Source organism: Bactrocera neohumeralis, unplaced genomic scaffold (genome assembly GCF_024586455.1).
Source record: "Bactrocera neohumeralis isolate Rockhampton unplaced genomic scaffold, APGP_CSIRO_Bneo_wtdbg2-racon-allhic-juicebox.fasta_v2 cluster11, whole genome shotgun sequence".
NCBI lineage: Eukaryota > Metazoa > Arthropoda > Insecta > Diptera > Tephritidae > Bactrocera > Bactrocera neohumeralis.
In genome coordinates this window covers 7,375,422-7,397,960 of record NW_026089624.1, presented here as the reverse complement: position 1 = coordinate 7,397,960, position 22,539 = coordinate 7,375,422, and the positions used below count along the sequence as shown (strand labels likewise).

General features: G+C 40.0%; 1 protein-coding gene across 1 annotated transcript; it reads right to left on the bottom strand.

The window, feature by feature from the left end:
- Positions 1-576: 576 nt before the first annotated feature.
- On the bottom strand, positions 577-18,860 carry LOC126765718 (5'-nucleotidase domain-containing protein 3). The gene is made up of 10 exons (XM_050483456.1): positions 18,746-18,860; positions 11,013-11,188; positions 10,717-10,944; positions 10,354-10,649; positions 10,113-10,299; positions 9,923-10,063; positions 9,705-9,856; positions 9,434-9,634; positions 8,085-9,351; positions 577-2,393 (listed from the first exon to the last, which is right to left on the bottom strand). Exons 4-9 carry the CDS (start codon positions 10,629-10,631, stop codon positions 9,321-9,323), a joined length of 990 nt encoding a protein of 329 aa, XP_050339413.1. The 5' UTR covers positions 10,632-10,649; positions 10,717-10,944; positions 11,013-11,188; positions 18,746-18,860; the 3' UTR covers positions 577-2,393; positions 8,085-9,320.
- Positions 18,861-22,539: the final 3,679 nt, after the last annotated feature.

Here is a 22,539-nt window from a genome sequence, read left to right as displayed (position 1 = left end):
GCAACCACAGTCGCCACCTTGACGTTGTAGCGATGCGGATTCTGCCTTTGCAACTATCATCGGGCATATTCTCGGACTCAAATTCAGGATTTGTTTAATTTTAAGACAGTTGTTTGTTCAACGTCTTAAATGATTTGATTCCGTCCGTAAAATTTGTGGCTGTTTATTAAGTGGTGGCAGCAGGGATTTTGTGATGTAATTGACCTGACCCGAATCACATTTTATGATAACATGCGTTGTATTTTTTAAACGGCAAAGGAACTGCCGAGACTCATCAGTTTCACCTCTAAATAATATTGGTAAGCGTTACATAGGCCCTTCTAAAATAGGAATGTCTACTTTGCTCTCAGATCAACACATTCCAGCTCTTTCCTCAATCCATTTTCATTCCCCACAACGGCGACACACATTTTCATAAGTATATAAATATTTTCATTGCGATTTAAGGAATGTGGATGAAGATTGGTATGTTTTATATAAAATTTCAGAATGAACTTTACTTCATAATAATGATTTTAACTAATTTAGGATGAATTTAACGATTACTTTAAATTTCCTTCAAGAAACAAATGTTGATTTCATGTTTCTTCGCAAAACCAGCGTTGCCATATCCGCATTTTATTGAACAAATTTATTAAAAATTAGTACTAGATTTCTTCAGAGCTGCATTCCTCTTCTTCTTAATTGGCGTACACACCGCTTACGCGATTATAGCCGAGTTAACAACAGCGCGCCGGTCGTTTCTTCTTTTCGCTACGTGGCGCCAATTGGATATTCCAAGCGAAGCCAGGTCCTTCTCCACTTGGTCCTTCCAACGGAGTGGAGGTCTTCCTCTTCCTCTGCTTCCCCCGACGGGTACTGCGTCGAATACTTTCAGAGCTGGAGTGTTTTCGTCCATCCGGACAACATGACCTAGCCAGCGTAGCCGCTGTCTTTTAATTCGCTGAACTATGTCAATGTCGTCGTATATCTCGTACAGCTCATCGTTCCATCGAATGCGATATTCGCCGTGGCCAATACGCAAAGGACCATAAATCTTTCGCACAACTTTTCTCTCGAAAACTCGTAACGTCGACTCATACGTTGTTGACATCGTCCAAGACTCTGGACCATATAGCAGGACGGGATTATGAGTGACTTAGAGAGTTTGGTTTTTGTTTGTCGAGAGAGGACCTTGCTTCTCAATTGCCTATTCAGTCCGAAGTAACACCTGTTGGCAAAAGCAATCCTGCGTTGGATTTCCAGGCTGAAATTGTTGGTGGTGTTAATGCTGGTTCCTAAATAGACGAGACGAAATTATCTACAACTTCAAAGTTATGACTGTCAACAGTGACGTGAGTACCAAGTCGCGAGCGCGACGACTGTTTGTTTGATGACAGGAGATATTTCGTTTTGCCCTCGTTCACTGCCAGACCCATTTCTTTTGCTTCCGTGTCCAGTCTGGAGAAAGCAGAACTAACGGCGCGGGTGTTGAGGCCGATGATATCAATATCATCGGCATACGCCAGAAGCTGTACACTGTTATAGAAGATGGTACCTTCTCTATTTAGTTCTGCGGCTCGAACTATTTTCTCCAGAAGCAGGTAGAAGAAGTCGCACGATAGGGAGTCGCCTTGGTATCGAACGGCTCGGAGAGGTCCTTTCCGATTCTGACGGAGCTTTTGGTGTTGCTCAACGTCAGTTTACACAGCCGTATCAGTTTTGCGGGGATACCAAATTCAGACATCGCGGCATAAAGGCAGCTCCTTTTCGTGCTGTCGAAAGCAGCTTTAAAATCTACGAAGAGGTGGTGTGTGTCGATTCTCCTTTCACGGGTTTTTCCAAGATTTGGCGCATGGTGAATATCTGGTCGGTTGTTGATTTGCCAGGTCTAAAGCCACACTGATAAGGTCCAATCAGTTTGTTGACGGTGGGCTTTAATCTTTCACACAATACGCTCGATAGAACCTTATATGCGATGTTGAGGAGGCTAATCCCACGGTAGTTGGCGCAGATTGTGGGGTCTCTTTTTTTATGGATTGGGCATAGCACACTTAAATTCCAATCGTTGGGCATGCTTTCGTCCGACCATATTTTACAAAGAAGCTGATGCATGCACCTTATCAGTTCTTCGCCGCCGTGTTTGAATAGCTCGGCCGGCAATCCGTCGGCCCCTGCCGCTTTGTTGTTCTTCAGGCGGGCAATTGCTATTCGAACTTCTTCATTGTCGGGTAGTGGAACGTCTGCTCCATCGTCATCGATTGGGGAGTCGGGTTCTCCTTCTCCTGGTGTTGTGCGTTCACTGCCATTCAGCAGGCTGGAGAAGTGTTCCCTCCATAATTTAAGTATGCTCTGGGCATCAGTGACTAGATCACCTTTGGGGGTTCTACAAGAGTATGCTCCGGTCTTGAAACCTTCTGTAAGCCGCCGCATTTTTTCGTAGAATTTTCGAGCATTACCCCTGTCGGCCAGCTTATCAAGCTCTTCGTACTCACGCATTTCGGCCTCTTTCTTCTTCTGTCTACAAATGCGTCTCGCTTCCCTCTTCAACTCTCGGTATCTATCCCATCCCGCACGTGTAATGGTCGATCGTAACGTTGCGAGGTAGGCAGCCTGTTTTCTCTCCGCTGCGACACGGCACTCCTCGTCGTACCAGCTGTTCTTTTGTACTTTCCGAAAACCAATGGTTTCGGTTGCAGCTGTACGTAAGGAGTTTGAAATTCCGTCCCACAGTTCCCTTATACCGAGTTGTTGACGAGTGCTCTCAGAGAGCAGGAGTGCAAGCCGAGTAGAAAATCGTTCGGCTGTCTGTTGTGATTGCAGCTTCTCGACGTCGAACCTTCCTTGTGTTTGGTGGCGCGCGTTTTCTGCTGCACAGAGGCGGGTGCGAATCTTAGCTGCAACAAGATAGTGGTCCGAGTCGATGTTAGGACCTCGGAGCGCACGCACATCTAAAACACTGGAGACGTGTCTTCCGTCTATCACAACATGATCGATCTGGTTGGTAGTTTTTCGATCCGGAGACAGCCAGGTAGCTTGATGAATCTTCTTATGCTGAAACCTAGTACTACAGATAACCATATTTCGGGCCCCGGCGAAGTCAATCAGCCTCAACCCATTAGGGGATGTTTTGTCGTGGAGGCCGAATTTACCGACCGTAGTGCCAAAGACACCTTCTTTGCCCACCCTGGCGTTAAAGTCGCCAAGCACGATTTTGACATCGTGGCGGGGGCAGCCTTCATAAGTGCGCTCCAAGCACTCATAAAAGGCATCTTTGGTCACATCGTCCTTCTCTTCCGTCGGGGCGTGGGCGCAGATCAGCGATATGTTGAAGAACCTCGCTTTGATGCAGATTGTGGCTAGACGTTCATTCACCGCAGTGAATGATAGTACTCGGCGACGGAGTCTCTCTCCCACCACGAATCCTACCCCAAACTTGCGGTCCTTTATATGGCCACTGTAGTAAATGCCACAAGGACCTACTCGTCTCTGTCCTTGTCCCGTCCATCGCATTTCTTGGACGGCGGTGATGTCAGCCTTTGTTTTTACGAGGACATCAACCAACTGGGCAGCGGCACTTCCCAATTAAGGGACCGGACATTCCAGGTGCATGCCCTCAATTCGTAGTCCTTATTTCGTTTGCCATGGTCGTCATCAAAAGGGGGGTCTCTCATCCGAGGCTGGTTATAGCTCTTCACTGGGGGTGTTTTTTTACGTGGCGGGTCCCAAACCCAGCGCACAACCCTTGTAGGGAATGTTTCGCCTTCTCACTTTAGCTCGCCTTCGTACGGATGTTCTTAGGCTACCCAGAGGATACTTGGTCAAAGACCGGAAGTAGTGAGCTGCTTGAGCCATGTGTAAAAGAATCGTTTCTGGCCATTCCCAAGTGAATGGCGATCAGAGAACTTTCCTCACTTGCGTGAACTTCTACACATGACTCCATCCTCCCGTTATTAAATACGTATCTAAATATTTTCATTGAGCTAAAAATTGTTTGAAAAGGAGTTTGCACAGGTAGGTGATCGGATCCTCAATCGTTTATTGTCTTAGTGTTGGTTTGTTAGAAACAGATCCAGATTAGAAGCTCTGCTGCAACTATTAGCAGGCACGTAGGAGTGTTCTATCGAATATAACGCACTGAAACCCCAATTATTTGCACGGTGGCAGCCCCAAGAGCTAATAGATACTTTCCTGTAACTCGAGTGAGCAGCTTTGAATGATTTTTAAAGGCCTCGATCGGCCTCCAGAAAAATGGCAGTAGTAGACTGAAACAGAATTCCCTGTGAGGCAAAGTACTATACATTAATGCCAATGCATTCTATAGCTTTGGTGTTTGGGAGAGGTAACAGGGAATGGTGGATAGATTTTTTAATAATTATGGCTTCCCTTTATTGTTAGTTCTATCATTTCCGTATATTTAATACTACTTGTTTTTTATACAAATTTTGTCATTTAGCCACGTTCCAGTTAGTAGACAAATATTAATGTTTCTACTAATTATGAAATGAAAAATCTCATCTTTTTTACTTTGAATACCTCTGGCATTCCAGGTGACAATTAATAAGTGGTTCAACATTATTTAAGAAACTTGGAAGCTAGTGAGGTTATAACTTCAAACTGATCAGACTTTGATTTACAATTTCTAGATTTTTATTTAACTCAAAAGTGAATGACTTAAACTCTTCAATACTGAAAACTTCGTTATAGCTGTTTGGTGAATTTAGTTGTTGCGAAGTTACCCAAGTAGGGTTTGCCGTTAGGATTGTTTGGCTAAGTGAGTTTGGAAAAAAGTTCGTGTCATTTATACGAGGAGCATTAATAATAGTGTCTGTCTTAAGTCTAGGACGATTCTGCTGAACAATACGACTTTACTACACTGCGACCGGATCCGTGGCCAAACATCTGACAGGTATAGCATTGCGTTAGTTGATTACTATGCCGCTTTTGGTATTCCCATTTTATTTTCACGTAATTTAAAATAGAATGATTTTCTCTGAGAATATTCAGAGATGTAGACTTGATGGTAAAATATACCACATATACTTAAAAGTAATATGGAGTTATAAGGCCTAATTCTCTGAACAAGCTTTACATCCAAGCAATGGGTTAGTTTTTAAAGACTGTAGTGTCCATAACTTCGAGTACCAGAATAGTTTTCCTTTCTTGTTGGCATAAGAGAAGTATCCAAATTTACCTTGCATGTAATGACAGCCCGCTTCAAAGTCTGATTTTACCACACAATAGAGCTTTATTTCAATCGATATTTTTTTTGCAGAATATTTGGTCCAATTTATTTCTTTGCAAATATTATGTAGTTGTTCCACTGTGCACTTATGTGCCGTATTAGGTGGGACGTATGTTTTGTTATTTACGATTTGTTCACATTCATCATCATTTTTTTTTCAGCATTATCTGTATCGTGTAGAGTTTGTAGAGGTGAAAAGAAGTTTTGGTCAGTGCCAATGCGCAGCCCAGTATCAGTTTAACGGTCTCTTTATATTGATTTGTTTTTCCTATTCTTTTTAGGAAATTACTTTGTCTGTTTCTGGTGATATCTCTTTTATAACTTCCCGTAAATCAAAGGGTACTGTAGGACATCATAATATCGGTGGGTGCCTGCAATCCTGGCGAGAGAGTCATTAAATTTCCGCAACACGATATCTCTCGGTGCTGTGGGGTCAGCGCCTGCAACCACAGTCGCCACCTTGACGTTGTAGCGATGCGGATTCTGCCTTTGCAACTATCATCGGGCATATTCTCGGACTCAAATTCAGGATTTGTTTAATTTTAAGACAGTTGTTTGTTCAACGTCTTAAATGATTTGATTCCGTCCGTAAAATTTGTGGCTGTTTATTAAGTGGTGGCAGCAGGAATTTTGTGATGTAATTGACCTGACCCGAATCACATTTTATGATAACATGCGTTGTATTTTTTAAACGGCAAAGGAACTGCCGAGACTCATCAGTTTCACCTCTAAATAATATTGGTAAGCGTTACATAGGCCCTTCTAAAATAGGAATGTCTACTTTGCTCTCAGATCAACACATTCCAGCTCTTTCCTCAATCCATTTTCATTCCCCACAACGGCGACACACATTTTCATAAGTATATAAATATTTTCATTGCGATTTAAGGAATGTGGATGAAGATTGGTAGGTTTTATATAAAATTTCAGAATGAACTTTACTTCATAATAATGATTTTAACTAATTTAGGATGAATTTAACGATTACTTTAAATTTCCTTCAAGAAACAAATGTTGATTTCATGTTTCTTCGCAAAACCAGCGTTGCCATATCCGCATTTTATTGAACAAATTTATTAAAAATTAGTACTAGATTTCTTCAGAGCTGCATTCCTCTTCTTCTTAATTGGCGTACACACCGCTTACGCGATTATAGCCGAGTTAACAACAGCGCGCCAGTCGTTTCTTCTTTTCGCTACGTGGCGCCAATCGGATATTCCAAGCGAAGCCAGGTCCTTCTCCACTTGGTCCTTCCAACGGAGTGGAGGTCTTCCTCTTCCTCTGCTTCCCCCGGCGTGTACTGCGTGGAATACTTTCAGAGCTGGAGTGTTTTCGTCCATCCGGACAACATGACCTAGCCAGCGTAGCCGCTGTCTTTTAATTCGCTGAACTATGTCGATGTCGTCGTATATCTCGTACAGCTCATCGTTCCATCGAATGCGATATTCGCCGTGGCTAACGCGCAAAGGACCATAAATCTTTCGCACAACTTTTCTCTCGAAAACTCGCAACGTCGACTCATCCGTTGTTGACATCGTCCAAGACTCTGGACCATATAGCAGGACGGGATTATGAGTGACTTAGAGAGTTTGGTTTTTGTTTGTCGAGAGAGGACCTTGCTTCTCAATTGCCTATTCAGTCCGAAGTAACACCTGTTGGCAAAAGCAATCCTGCGTTGGATTTCCAGGCTGAAATTGTTGGTGGTGTTAATGCTGGTTCCTAAATAGACGAAATTATCTACAACTTCAAAGTTATGACTGTCAACAGTGACGTGAGTACCAAGTCGCGAGCGCGACGACTGTTTGTTTGATGACAGGAGATATTTCGTTTTGCCCTCGTTCACTGCCAGACCCATTTCTTTTGCTTCCGTGTCCAGTCTGGAGAAAGCAGAACTAACGGCGCGGGTGTTGAGGCCGATGATATCAATATCATCGGCATACGCCAGAAGCTGTACACTGTTATAGAAGATGGTACCTTCTCTATTTAGTTCTGCGGCTCGAACTATTTTCTCCAGAAGCAGGTAGAAGAAGTCGCACGATAGGGAGTCGCCTTGTCTGAAACCTCGTTTGGTATCGAACGGCTCGGAGAGGTCCTTTCCGATTCTGACGGAGCTTTTGGTGTTGCTCAACGTCAGTTTACACAGCCGTATCAGTTTTGCGGGGATACCAAATTCAGACATCGCGGCATAAAGGCAGCTCCTTTTCGTGCTGTCGAAAGCAGCTTTAAAATCTACGAAGAGGTGGTGTGTGTCGATTCTCCTTTCACGGGTCTTTTCCAAGATTTGGCGCATGGTGAATATCTGGTCGGTTGTTGATTTTCCAGGTCTGGGGTTACACTGATAAGGTCCAATCAGTTTTTTGACGGTGGGCTTTAATCTTTCACACAATACGCTCGATAGAACCTTATATGCGATGTTGAGGAGGCTATCCCACGGTAGTTGTGCGCAGATTGTGGGGTCTCCTTTTTTATGGATTGGGCATAGCACACTTAAATTCCAATCGTTGGGCATGCTTTCGTCCGACCATTTACATTTTTTATATTTACAAAGAAGCTGATGCATGCACTCCTTATCAGTTCTTCGCCGCCTATTTGAATAGCTCGCCTGGCAATCCGTTGGCTCCTGCCGCTTTGTTGTTCTTCAGGCGGGCAATTGCTATTCGAACTTCTTCATGGTCGGGTTATGGAACGTCTGCTCCATCGCCATCGATTGGGGAATCGGGTTCTCCTTCTTCTGGTGTTGTGCGTTCACTGCCATTCAGCAGGCTGGAGAAGTGTTCCCTCCATAATTTAAGTATGCTCTGGGCATCAGTGACTAGATCACCTTTGGGGGTTCTACAAGAGTATGCTCCGGTCGTGAAACCTTCTGTAAGCCGCCGCATTTTTTCATAGAATTTTCGAGCATTACCCCTGTCGGCCAGCTTATCAAGCTCTTCGTACTCACGCATTTCGGCCTCTTTCTTCTTCTGTCTACAAATGCGTCTCGCTTCCCTCTTCAACTCTCGGTATCTATCCCATCCCGCACGTGTAGTGGACGATCATAACGTTGCGAGGTAGGCAGTAGGTTTTCTCTCCGCTGCGACATCGCTCCTCATAGTATAAGTTGTTCTTTTGCATTTTCCGAAAACCAATGGTTTCGTTTGCAGCTGTACGTAAGGAGCTTGAAACGCCGTCTCACAGTTTCCTTATACCAAGTTGTTGACGAGTGTTCTCAGAGAGCAGGAGTCCAAGTCGAGTATTTGTTCGGTTGTCTGTTGTAATTGCAGCTTTTCGACGTCGAATTTTTTTTGTGTTATTTGCCATGCGTTTTTTGCTGCGCAAGGGAGGGCGCGTTTCTTGGCTCCAACAATGTTGATGTTAAGACCTCGGAGCGCACGCACGTCGAAAACACTGGAGACGTGTCTACTGTCTATCACAACATGATCGATCTGCTTGGTGACTTTTCGATCCGGAGACAGCTAGGTAGCTTGATGAGTTTTCTTATGCTGGAATCTAGTACTTCAAATGACCATATTTCGGGACCCAGCGAAGTCGATCAGCCTTAACCCATTTGGGGATGTTTCTCCATTAAGGCTTAATTTACCAACTGTTGTGCCAAAGATGCCTTCTTTGCTCACTCTGGCGTTAAAGTCGACAAGCACGATTTTGACATCAGGGCGGCGGTAGCTCTCATTGGTGCATCCTTGATCACATTGACCTGCTCTTTCGTCGGGGCATGAGAACAAATCAGCGATAGGTTGAAGAACTTCGCTTGGATGCGGATTGTTGCTAGATGTTCATTCATCGGGGTGAATACCAGTACTTGGCGGCGTCTCTCTCCCACTACGAATCCCACACCAAATTTGCCCTCTTTTATCCTTTATATGGCCACTGTAGTAAATACCACAAGGACCTACTCGCCTCAGTCCTTGTCCCGTCCATCGCATTTCTTGGACGTCGGTGATGTCAGCCTTCACTCTAACGAGCTGGGCAGCGGCACCTTCCCAACTAAGGGACTGCTGTATTTGTTACATATGGCTCAAGCAGCTCACAAGTTCCGTTTGAAGGCAAGCTGAAGTGAGAAGGCGAAACATCCCCTCCACAGGGTTGTGAGTTGGGTTTAGGATTTGGGACTCGCCACGAAAAAAACACTACCAATGGAAAAAATATATATATAGGTAAATATTTTAATTAACAGTACTTAAACCTCGTTTATAAACGAACAACATTTACATAAAATACGAAATGTATTCATGTGGCATGACACCTCGCCGAGGATAAAAAGTATGAGAAACAGAATAATTCGCTAAGTTTGTTATATCACTTGTGTAAATATCAGCAAAGCGAAAAAGACGTCGTGAAAAATACGTTGGATTGTGATATGTCCGAAAAACACTGCCAAACTGCTTGTTGAAAACCATTTTGGTTTCGTTCCTATAATATTAATTCTATATTTGCCAAGTATCTTGGTAAAATACTGTCATAGTTATTCACAAATTCGTACCTAAGCATATCCCGTTCCGATTGCCATTTTTCTAAACAAATTTGTGCAGGTTCACATTCATAATCCTGAATTTCTTCTATGAGTTGTGTTAGCATTTGTAGCCAATTTGCATTTCTTTTAAAATTAACATTGTTAAGAGTTTCAATCTCGTGCTATTTAAAAGGAGTATGGACAAATCTCAGCAATAACCATGATACAGAAAAATATATATTTTATACCGTGAGTTCATTTATAATGGCACCAGTTCTCCAACCATGCTCTAATGTTACATCAGCTAAATCACTATAGGGATGATCACCAAAATATAGTACATTATGACCACGCCACCCTGTTAAATCTTGCAGTTGTTTTACGGTTCCCTGAAAAGGAAACTGTTATGAATTTATTTTTTAATAACTGCCATATTACCTCATAATATATTTTTCCCTTTTCCAATTTTGAAACCCGATCCCAAACATGTGAATTGGTTGTTTCATCATATAACCGGATGGGACGTGAATCATCTGTGAAAAATTTAGGTTTTCGTGCCTGAACTATTATAACGTCAAAATGATCGCGCCACTTGTCACCGGCCAATAAAGCCATCCCACTATTCCTGTTCACAAAAACAAATTTAATAATGCATTTGGATATACAATGCAATTCTTACACAAAAGAAAATGGACTATTTGTTACAAGAAATAGTTTTTTGCCCGCATTTGCCAACTTTTTAAAATATTCAGGTAACCGAGAATTTTTCTCAATATAATCTCCTACATTTTTCATAACGATTTCGTGCATAATCGGATGACAAGATTGCACTGATGATTTTATGTCATGAAATAGAATTTCGGGATTGTAATCGATATGATTTCTTTCAAAATACTCGGCTACATTGCATAAAAGACACATTTCGGGAACAGAGAACAAGTCAGCTAGCTGAACCATTTTCGCTTTGGCATTTGGCTTAAAATCATATAAAACAAAATGTTGATTTATATGTTTAGATATACTTAATTCTAGGCTTAAATACCTGGTGGTTTTTTGATTGGCCCTCAACATATGCGATGGGCAAAATTCGATTTTTATAAAGCTTTAGTACTTCTGAATCAGGGATTTTTGTGAGTCCACGATAAACAGACTCCAACTGTATTTGAAGAAACGAGTCTAGTTTTAAAAGCAAACCTTTTTCTATATCATAATGAAGGCCACGTACTGCAAACCGTGGAATGTACTCCAAATTTGAAATATTTTCGGGATACTAAAATAGTACTATTATATTTACATACCCATAAAAATGCGAAGAAGTAGGTTAGTAATAATACGTACCTTAAATTTTTTAATTAATCTATCGCGGCCCAAATTGTATAGCAAATCGTGTAAGCAAGGTTTATAGCACGCGAGCGTGTAGTCATAGTCGAAACCATACACATCAACTTCCTCCAAATCCAGTTCATTGTTGGCAAATACACCACAGGGATTAACATCCTTCGGAAGTTTCTTAGCTGTAAAAAAATTTATAAAAATTTTAAATATGTATGGTATATTATGACATTATAGACATACAGGGGTGGCATACTAATTAGCACATCCTTCTATGTGCACTAAAATTAACAGAAAACTAAAGAAAAAATAAAAATATAGGAAAGAATTGAAGTATAGGTATACAGCAACGTTTATTAAACAATGTTCACGGAAAACAAATCAGTAATTATAAAAAACATATAATAGAAGCATAAAGCAGGCCAATTCAGCAATGAAATTGCTTGATTTTGAAGCCACTGAATCACAGACCTTGAGTTATTACAGGGCGCATTGTCCTGTTGGAAAACTGCGGAGGTGTATACAAACAACGGTAAGTTCCAAAAACGGTACGAGATGATTTTCAAGCAAGTTCTGGTATGCTACAGAACCTAGCTTGTCCGTTATCTACACTATGGGACCAACACCATACTTCGTAAAGCACACAATAACACTTCGTCCGCCGAACTTAACTTCTTCACTATATACTTTGGGTTAGTTATTTGGTGGGTGTCGCACATAAGTTCTTCCATCAGGTCCGTGTAAGTTGAATTTAGATTTGTTGCTCCAAACGACAGAATTCCAAAAAGAAAAAGAAGAACCCATATGCAACCTGACAAATTCCAATAGCGCCTTTTTATTATTGTGCGTAAACTTTGGTTTTTTCAAACTATGGCATCCCCGAAGCTTGTTTTCCAAAAGTCGCTGTCTAACAGTCCTACTGGCAATGTTTTTGCCATATTCCTCGTGCATTGTAGCTCGTATTTGTATGTTACACAAGGATTTTTAAGCGCCAGCCGAGCAATGAGTGAATTTTTCCCGTCCTGGAACATGTTTCATATTAGGCACCTTTTCTCTTTACAGAAGCTCTGGCAACGTCCCGCAAAAAAATCACAATCTTAAACGCAAACGATTTCCTAAAAACTTTTCTGATGTCAAGGTGCGCTATTTAAAATGTCAGCTTGAATTAAAAGCTTTAATGAAATAAAGGCATACTCCTTTGAAACACACCCACAAATATTCACTGATTCGTTATTTATAACGGTAAAATAACAACGTTTTAATATGCAAAAAAAAGAGATTCCTAAATTACCGTTATCTTCAATTTTCAAGCAATACTATTGGAATATGTAAGGCTGTGCTAATTAGTGTGCCACCGGTGTAGTATATTCCCAAACATTATTAAATAAACCACAATTTCTAAATTCAAAAAGTCTCATTAATCCTCCTGTATAATAGCCCCGACGGACGACAGCGGTAATTCGCATTAACGGGCTTAATTTGCATTAACATGGGTCAAATGCGCAAGTTATAGCCTTGACAGACGACAGGCGCTAATTTGAATTAGCGGGCTTAGTTTACATTTACTTGCACATTTGACCCATGTTAATGCAAATTTGTAATGCACAAGAATTCAGTTGAATTTAGCTGAATTTACCAAATATGAGTAGGCAACACTTGCGCTTACAGCATTAGCGGTAAGCAGTTTTATTTTGCTAATTACATTATGTGCAAGTACAATGCAATGTACAAAGAACATAATGAATATAAAACATGTTCATCTATATATATAAACGAAAGTCGTGTTATAGCCTTGACAGACGACAGCCTTAATTTCCAATAGCGAGCTCAATTTGCATTATCTTTCGCATTTGTTTCATGTTAATGCAAATTATAAATGCACAAAAGTTTCGTGCATTTAGCTGAATTTACCGAATTTGTGTAGGCAACACTGCCCAAAAGTGGCCGATTTTTGCTATTGTTTGACAGATGTCGCTTGAAGTCTGCCGTCTCCTTTGTGTTTACAGCATCAGAGGTAAGCAGCTTTTATATTGCTAATTAAATTATGTGCAAGTATACTAACAAAATCAAGTTTTAATATTTTTAGATGGCAGAAAGTAAACAACGCACAGTTTGCTATCCATTTTTCCAATATTCTTACCTTTTTCGCGCACTTTTTCGCGCTACAACAAAGTATTGCTTTAATTATCTTTTAATGTATTTAATAATAAGCAAATTTTTTCGTTAAATTTTTATTGATTTTCCAAAAAATACCATTAATAATTTCCTCTTATCCATTTTTATTTCACTTTTTTTAATAAGTAAACAATTTTCACAATCAACTGTCTAAATGCTCAATTCTGCCGTTAGTCACCATAAAAATTTAATGCGCATTTCTTAATGTACATTAATTTTGCTCGTCTGTCAAGGCCATAGTTACACTACTTATAACTTCAGTACGGCTGAACTGATTTGGCTGAAAATTGGTGGGGAGGTAGCTAAGAATCAGGGGAGGGACATAGGATAGGGGATGTTCGAGCAAGCAAATAACTGCGGCAGTATTGCAAAACTGATGTTTTTTGAAGATACTCAGCTGATACTTAAACAAATATTTTGCGCGGCGTGCAGGTGCATTGAAGAAGTGAAGTTTAAGAAGAAAGTGAAGTAAAGAATACAAAAAAGCAAGGAAACAAAGTTTTTTGTGTAAAAAAGTGGCTTATGACTGAAATTTTAAAGAAGAGGGCAATAGTAAAATCGCAAAACTTCTTTAAAACAATTCGATTTTATCCTCCATATATATATTTATCAAATTTTCGGATGTCTCGTGAAACACAATTAATGATAATTATTAGTTATAAACAAAAATAAAGAGCGATTTCGCTTGCCTCATTTTTCCATCATAAATTTTGTTGATGCGGATTTTGTCATTTCTGCGCGCAAGAAATGTCAAAATTTGAGTTGCTCGAACGTTTAACATTTGCAAAAGTTGCTACATTTTGGCGTCGAATGTGATGCTTTGCAATATTGCCGCAGTGATTGAGACTCGAACATCGCCATACTTTTTATCTCTTTATGTTTAAAGTCAATACAAATCATAAATAAAAAAATTACATTACTTTAAAAAAAGAAATAAATAAGTAAAAAATAAGAACACAGAGCTAATGCGGGAGAACACTAATTGTCGTATGCATGCATACTTAGTATATGGGTTATACTGATTGTTGCTCTTGAAAAAAGCAGTTTTTTTGGACAAACCCGTCAGAAGTTTTTAATGTCACAAAAAAAAGAAATGGCAATGACATTTTCGTCGTCAAGGCATTGCGGCTGCTTTGCCAAATTATGGGCGAAGGAAGCAAATGCATTCATAACAAACCAAACGCGACATCAAACATAGAAAAACTGCGGTGTTGATAAAACGGTCTATTATAATTTGAGTTATACAGAAATATTTTCGAAGAATTGCACTGAGCAGTGCGATATTTAAACGGAAACGATGAAGTAAATGCGTGCAATTTCAAACTGATCCTTCCTAAAAAGTAATACAATTGTTAAATTTTGGGAATGATACGAATAGAGCTGCAACCAAATACGCAGTGCAATGAATCATAACTGGCCAGTAATCAGTAAATTAATATTACATCACGCGCATGCCAAAAGACTGATGCCATGACCTTGCCAGCCGATTTTTTCCTCTTTCCACGCATGAGGCCTGGTTCATAATATGTAGTCCACTAAGCTGACTTTCGATTGGACTCCACTGTGAAATGATGGAGCCTTGTTTCTATTGTCACACACCTACGCAAAAATTTGGTTTTATTTCTATTTAAGAGCACTCAAACATTCCTCAGAATCAGCTATTCGTTGTTTCTATTGGATTATGAACTTATGCGGTACCCACTTTGCATAGAACTTTCGTCTCTTTAGGGCGTCCACTGCCTTCAATGTCCTAGGCGCTCATTTCGCCTGTTTCCAACTTAGCAAATCTCTTTTCAACGAATGATTTCCTTGATGCAGAGCCCACATTCAACATTAGGGGGATTATCTTGCTCTTGCAAAACCCTTTCACGGTGCACGAATTGCAGAATTTTCCTCTTGGTGCAACGACACAACAACAAACACACACATGTTTATTTTCGTACAATGGCACGCAAAAATATAATTGCAACCCTGTTTTAGCTGTCATTTTACATAAACACATATATCGCCGTTAAATTGTTGAGGAAGGTAAGTTTTAAATAGATTTTATAATTTCTACTTAAATTATAAAGATTTGTTACAGTTTTTTGTTAAGAATGAATGCAGATGGTGCGCTATTTTACAATAGTCATGCACAATAGTCATTCTCAATAAATTGACCAAATAAGCCTTTCATATGTCACTATATTCTGCTATGGGTGCTCGCTTGGATATTTCGGTATAGGATTTTTGCATTTTGTGTCATCGTGCAATCTTGCAAGAGCAAGAGAATCCGCCTATTATTTTCAACAGTATTTTTCCTCCAAAAACCAACGCTTTATTACCACACGAAGTGTTTTGTAAATTAACACAAGATCACCCAAAATGCTATATTTCATTAACTCAAATTTGTATACCTACCTTTTAACACTTTCAGCCCCGCGTGTACCACCGGTGGACATTTATGTTTTGACCAATTGGGACAATGTGACCACCCGCGGACATTGGTGGATTTTCATTATGGGACAATGTGACCACCGGTGGTCACAAAAAAAAAAAAATAAAAAAACAATAAAAATGCATTTGGTTTATCAAGAATAAATATCACAAAGTCACCTCAATCGCAAAAAATCAATAAAACTAAGTAAACAATCAATAAAACAAAAACAAACAAACCAGCTTGTCAACTAAAGCACAACCCTTCGTCAGCATGCGGTCCACCGGTACAGAAAAAAAATGACCACGGGTGGGCACGCGGGGCTCAAAGTGTTAAAGGTATTAGTAGTACCATCTACGTATCTTCTTCTTCTTCTTAATTGGCGTAGATACCGCTTACGCGATAATAGCCGAGTTAACAACAGCGCGCCAGTCGTTTCTTCTTTTCGCTACGTGGCGCCAATTGGATATTCCAAGCGAAGCCAGGTCCTTCTCCACTTGGTCCTTCCAACGGAGGGGAGGTCTTCCTCTTCCTCTGCTTCCCCCGGCGGGTACTGCATGGAATACTTTCAGTGCTGGAGTGTTTTCGTCCATCCGGACAACATGACCTAGCCAGCGTAGCCGCTGTCTTTTAATTCGCTGAACTATGTCGATGTCGTCGTATATCTCGTACAGCTTATCGTTCCATCGAATGCGGTATTCGCCGTGGCTAACGCGCAAAGAACCATAAATCTTTCGCACAACTTTTCTCTCGAAAACTCGCAACGTCGACTCATCAGTTGTTGACATCGTCCAAGACTCTGGACCATATAGCAGGACGGGATTATGAGTGACTTAGAGAGTTTGGTTTTTGTTTGTCGAGAGAGGACCTTGCTTCTCAATTGCCTATTCAGTCCGAAGTAACACCTGTTGGCAAAAGCAATCCTGCGTTGGATTTCCATGCTGAAATTGTTGGTGGTGTTAATGCTGGTTCCTAAATAGACGAAATTATCTACAACTTCAAAGTTATGACTGTCAACAGTGACGTGAGTACCAAGTCGCGAGCGCGACGACTGTTTGTTTGATGACAGGAGATATTTCGTTTTGCCCTCGTTCACTGCCAGACCCATTTCTTTTGCTTCCGTGTCCAGTCTGGAGAAAGCAGAACTAACGGCGCGGGTGTTGAGGCCGATGATATCAATATCATCGGCATACGCCAGAAGCTGTACACTGTTATAGAAGATGGTACCTTCTCTATTTAGTTCTGCGGCTCGAACTATTTTCTCCAGAAGCAGGTAGAAGAAGTCGCACGATAGGGAGTCGCCTTGTCTGAAACCTCGTTTGGTATCGAACGGCTCGGAGAGGTCCTTTCCGATCCTGACGGAGCTTTTGGTGTTACTCAACGTCAGTTTACATAATCGTATTAGTTTTGCGGGGATACCAAATTCAGACATCGCGGCATAAAGGCAGCTCCTTTTCGTGCTGTCGAAAGCAGCTTTGAAATCGACGAAGAGGTGGTGTGTGTCGATTCTCCTTTCACGGGTCTTTTCCAAGATTTGGCGCATGGTGAATATCTGGTCGGTTGTTGATTTGCCAGGTCTAACGCCACACTTATAAGGTCAAATCAGGCATTAATCGTTCACACAATACGCTCGATAGAACCTTATATGCGATGTTGAGGAGGCTTATCCCACGGTAGTTGTGCGCAGATTGTGGGGTCTCCCGTTTTATGGATTGGGCATAGCACACTTATATTCCTATCGTTGGGCATGCTTTGGTCCGACCATATTTTACAAAGAAGCTGATGCATGCTCCTTATCAGTACTTCGCCGCCGTGTTTGAATAGCTCGGCCGGCAATACATCGGTCCCCGCCGCTTTGTTGTTCTTCAGGCGGGTAATTGCTATTCGAACTTCTTCATGGTTGGGCAATGTAACGTCTACTCCATCGTCATCGATTGAGGAATCGGGTTCTCCTTCTCCTGGTGTTGTGCGTTCACTGCCATTCAGCAGGCTGGAGAAGTGTTCCCTCCATAATTGAAGTATAATCTGGGCATCAGTGACTAGATCACCTTTGGGGGTTCTACAAGAGTATGCTCCGGTCGTGAAACCTTCTGTAAGCCGCCGCATTTTTTCATAGAATTTTCGAGCATTACCCCTGTCGGCCAGCTTATCAAGCTCTTCGTACTCACGCATTTCGGCCTCTTTCTTTTTCTGTCTACAAATGCGTCTCGCTTCACTCTTCAACTCTCGTTATCTATCCCATCCCGCACGTGTAGTGGTCGATCGTAACGTTGCGAGGTAGGCAGCCTGTTTTCTTTCCGCTGCGTGACGGCACTCCTCGTCGTACCAGCTGTTCTTTTGCACTTTTCCATCTATGTATCAGCCTCAGTAAAGTGTTGACGAGTTTTCTAGCATGTATATAATACAAATTTCCGTTTTTTTGTAATTATTTTGCAATGTTTCCAGGTTCTTGAACTCAATATGAGATATACCCATCCAAATTAACCATCTCAAGGTTGTTGGACGTAATACGGCAGCAACAGCCATTGCGAAATAAGCAATAAACTGGATATCTATACGTTGCCGACAAACACAGCATTGTGAGTGAGTAATTAGTTAACTTCAAATTCACCAGTAACTTTAGTTTTTAGTTTAATTTTGGAAATTGGCTGAGACACAATTGCCCAGATCAATAACAAATAATATTACAAACTATAACTTATTTTTATATTTGCTAAAGGCTACGTGCAGAGTGGACGCTGAAAGCCGAGCCCAATTAAAAGCTAATGAATGCGAGTAGGCTTCAAAAGTGTTGTTCGGCGCCAACTCTTGTTGAAACGACGTATATTATATTTAAAAAAATATTTGAGCACAAATATGGATATTAATAGGTATAACCTTAAGGGTAATTTTTTCCCGCCCTGTTCTATGTGATAAAATTAATAATAGTTATCACAATAGCGTATTGGTTACAGATATATGGAAATCTGTAGCAAGTGAAATGAATTTTCAGAGTAAAAATTAAATCAATTTATTCTAGTTTATTTTGGCATACAAATTTATATATTATTAGCCTTATATTAATTTTGTAATGAACACCAATACTTTTAACATCTATTTCCGAAAGTCCTGTTTCTGTCAAACGGTTTCCATAGTGTATTAAATTTACCATTTATTATTCCAAATGCACGTTCAATGCATTTCCTTGCTCTTGAAAGTTGCACATTTAAATAAGCATTTTGACACCGGGTATGCTTCAGCACCAAGAAAAATGAACGGCAAGTTTATATTGATCCAGCTTTGTATCATCGTTTTGTTTCAAAAGCTAATATATTTGAGAAGAGCTGTACCGCAATCACTTTGCTTTCATTATCCGCCCACTTGTATTTGCTGTTGTCGTCAACTATGGCTTGTAATACATATTATTGAAAACATTTTTTAATTGCAATACATGGAACCAAAGTTGCTGGACATTTGATCCTACTGTGTTTTTCATCAATAACTCCGATTCAAATGGAGAAGTCCCATAATTTCCAATAGTCAGTAACCGATTTAAATAAATTTTCAGTTGGATGAGGAATGTGCTCAGGGTGCACAACCTGGCATAATTCTTTAACGATCGCTCCGATAGTAGTGCAGCCTACCAGAAAGGCAAATCCTAATTAAATGAATGATGCTCCTTTTGCCAAATATCTGTTAAAAATTAAATTTGTTTAATAAAAGTATCATACGTTTATTTTTTCTGAAGAAGTAAATAAAAAACGTAAGTAGTACCGAGCAATTTCCAACTGAGCTATGTAAAATTTATTTCCTAAAATCTTGTAATAATGCTAATCTAGGGTCAGATATTAATTCGAATCGGCCTTATTTGAAACAACTTTAAGGGGCTATACCAGTGTGACGCATAAAAAATTAGGCGATTTTCGTGAATTTTTATAAGAGAAAGTACGCGGTTGAATACTTCGAGTTTCTTTGAACGTGAAAAGGTGTATTTTCAACTATATTTTAAGACTTTTTTTTACAAAAATGTTGAAAAATAACGGAGTTATGGGCTGTTTTCGGAGGAGCCAAAAAGAACTGTTCCAACTGCTGGCATGATTCCGGCCGAATGAGTAGCTGAAACAAAAAAAATCAAAATGTTTATTAAACTTAAATATATTTCCTATACAATGACCTACGATCTTTGAAATATATCAATAATTAACAAAATTGCGTAATTTTGAAAAAAAAATCGTTTTTTTAGGTAAAAAAAATGGTCGTTTTTTTAATGCCAAATTGACAATTTTCAACCAATCAAAAATATCGTAGGTCATTGTTTAATAAAAGTATTCAAAAATAATCTGTTTTAATTTGAAGTCGATCGGTCAATTTCTCGTTAAGTTATGATGCCAGCAATTTTGAAAAATATCGTTTCTAGAAAAACGCGTTTAAAGTTTCACTTATATATGTTTGCACCTCCGAGCGGTCGCTTTTTAGAACGCTGCCATCCAAAAACCATTCAAGATACGACCTTCCCGATTTCACAGGATATTTATATTTAAATAAACACATTTTTTTTTTTAAGTGTCACACTGGTATAGCCCCTTAAAGAGCAAATGGCGTAACGGGAACTAACTAATTTAAAGAGAAATAACTATTCCGGCTATATTAACGAACCGGATGAAAGTGTGCAGACTGAATTTAAACCCTATAATTTAAGTTATTACTCCCAACATACTGTAATTTTTCACTCGAGAAACAACCGCGATTATCGCCAAAGTATAGAGCCACATAAAAACTCCTCAGCTGCTGTTGGTGTTGTTGTTGTAGTAGCGACAGAATTCGGTCGAGTTGATAGTTCTTGGCAGGAAAAAATCTCGGTCTGTTCCGGTTACGTAGACTACTGTCGTGGGAACGGGAAGCTGCTAGCTGGTAGCACTTGAAGAAAAAAAATAAAACGTTTTGGCTACTTACAAGGCAACCGGCTGGTAGTTTGCTTAGATATAGTCGGACGCAGGCTACGAAGTTTCAGACTTGGCCGAACATTGCACTCCATACAATACAATTATAGCTCTTGGTGTTTCCCATCAAACACCTATAGAGTGGGGGTTAACGCAGAAACTTTCGCAGAAATCACGTGGAAACTTTCGCAGAAACTATTCTTGCAGTCATCTGTTTGGCACGGTTGGTGACACCTCCCATTTTAACCCTGAATTCGCCATCAGACTGTGATGCCAAAGTGATCGAAATCGTGCTTCATAATCATTTAGCCGTAACCAATTGGATAGATAAATAATGAAATATATTTAGTACGTGAAAAATATGGGAATAAAAGGATAGACATTAGCCTCTACATTTGTGAGAGCTCTGCTGTTGTTGTCTTATCGGCAGAACTCTGCCAAGTTGTCAGTCCTTGACGGAATAAAAAAATCCGGGTGCGTTCCGGTAACGTACCCCGACTATCATGGGAACGGCAGCTCTGTTTACAGAGCTCTATTATTTAATTTTTTGGTATTTAAGTTGATCAAAACGTTGTATTATAATGAGTTTCCCTAAAAAAATTAAATAGACTATACAAGGTGCGTTCCAAAGTAAACAGGACTTTAAAAAAAGTACAAATGGTTTTTTCGGCAAAATCAATTTATTTTATTTAAAATAGTCTCCTTCTGTTTCAATACAGCTTTTCGCACGGTTCAAAAGCATGTCGAACGAGTGTTTTAGCTCGTTGGCTGGTATGGCCGCCAGTATGCCGGTGCAAGCCTTTTGAATAGCCTCTACGTCTGCATAACGCTTTCCTTTCATGGGCAAATGTATTTTTCCGAAAAGGAAGAAGCCATATCAGGTGAATACGGGTGGTTAATGGTTAAAATGTGAGTTTTGGTCAAATAATCGGTCACAAGCGTTGATCGAATGTTGGATTCTGAGCAATTTTAGGGCGTCAGTCAATTTGTCCGGAACAAATCGTGCACACACCTTTCGAAAGCCCAAAATTTTCCGTCAAAATGCGATAAATCGATGTTTTGGAAATGTTCAATTCCATTTCCATGGATTTCAATGATGATTTTGGCTGATTTTTGATGAATTCACGCAAAGTTTCGATGGAATTTCTGGTGATGACGGATTTTGACTGGCCCACATGTTGATCGTCATTTAGTTATGTCCTCACGGCCACTTTAAAACCACTCGTGCACTCTGCTACGGGATAGGAAATCATCGCCATAAACTTGTTTCATCAATTGAAACATTTCGGTAAAAGTTTTACAAAATTTAATGTTGGCTCTTTGTTCGAAGCTCATTTTCGCACTGATAACACAAACATACTGACACTTAAAACGCAATAACTTCACTTCCAATCTATGAAATGTCATGAAATTCTCACTGGACAATCGATCTGCTATCTTTACGCAACGCACTAGTTGGCATATTGATGGCGCCACCAAGGGGCGCTAGATTCAAAAAGTCTTGTTTACTTCGAACGCTCCTTATATATTCGGCATAAGATTTGTTAGAAAACCCGAAATCATTATACATAGTCATTATACAAAACCAGCCGGATGTTCGAAAATCTTTGTAATGGTTATATGGGGGCTAGGTCAAGTTTGTATACATTTTATGCATAATGATATACTGTTATGAGTAAAATAGATTCCGAAATTTTCTTTGAAATAACTCAAATATTGGCCGATATATCCAGCATAAAGTCACCAGGAAGTTCAAAAATCTTTATATTAGGTATATTGATCAAGAATGATAGAGTACAAGATTGCGCATATGAGACAAAACGTTTTTCGTTTTGCGCATCTACGTCACACGGCTCATAAATCTCGTGAAATAGCTTGAGTAGCAAGTAAATATTGCTTGTTAACAAGAATGTTAGAGTAGTAGAGTTTATAGCTGCCAAATTTTTTACTGCGCCGTGTGACGTAAGCAATTATATGTTTAGTATAACGGACCTGCGCAATGCGTAATCTCTTTTCTATCATT

Bases quoted from the DNA above. Each gene is read 5' to 3' on its own strand.
- LOC126765718 (XM_050483456.1), bottom strand. From the start codon at position 10,631: ATGGTTCAGCTAGCTGACTTGTTCTCTGTTCCCGAAATGTGTCTTTTA. The intron at 10,064-10,112 runs GTAATATGGCAG...TTTCCTTTTCAG, and splicing joins AGGGAAAAATATATTATGAG to GGAACCGTAAAACAACTGCA. The intron at 9,857-9,922 runs GTATAAAATATA...CCTTTTAAATAG, and splicing joins CCATTATAAATGAACTCACG to CACGAGATTGAAACTCTTAA.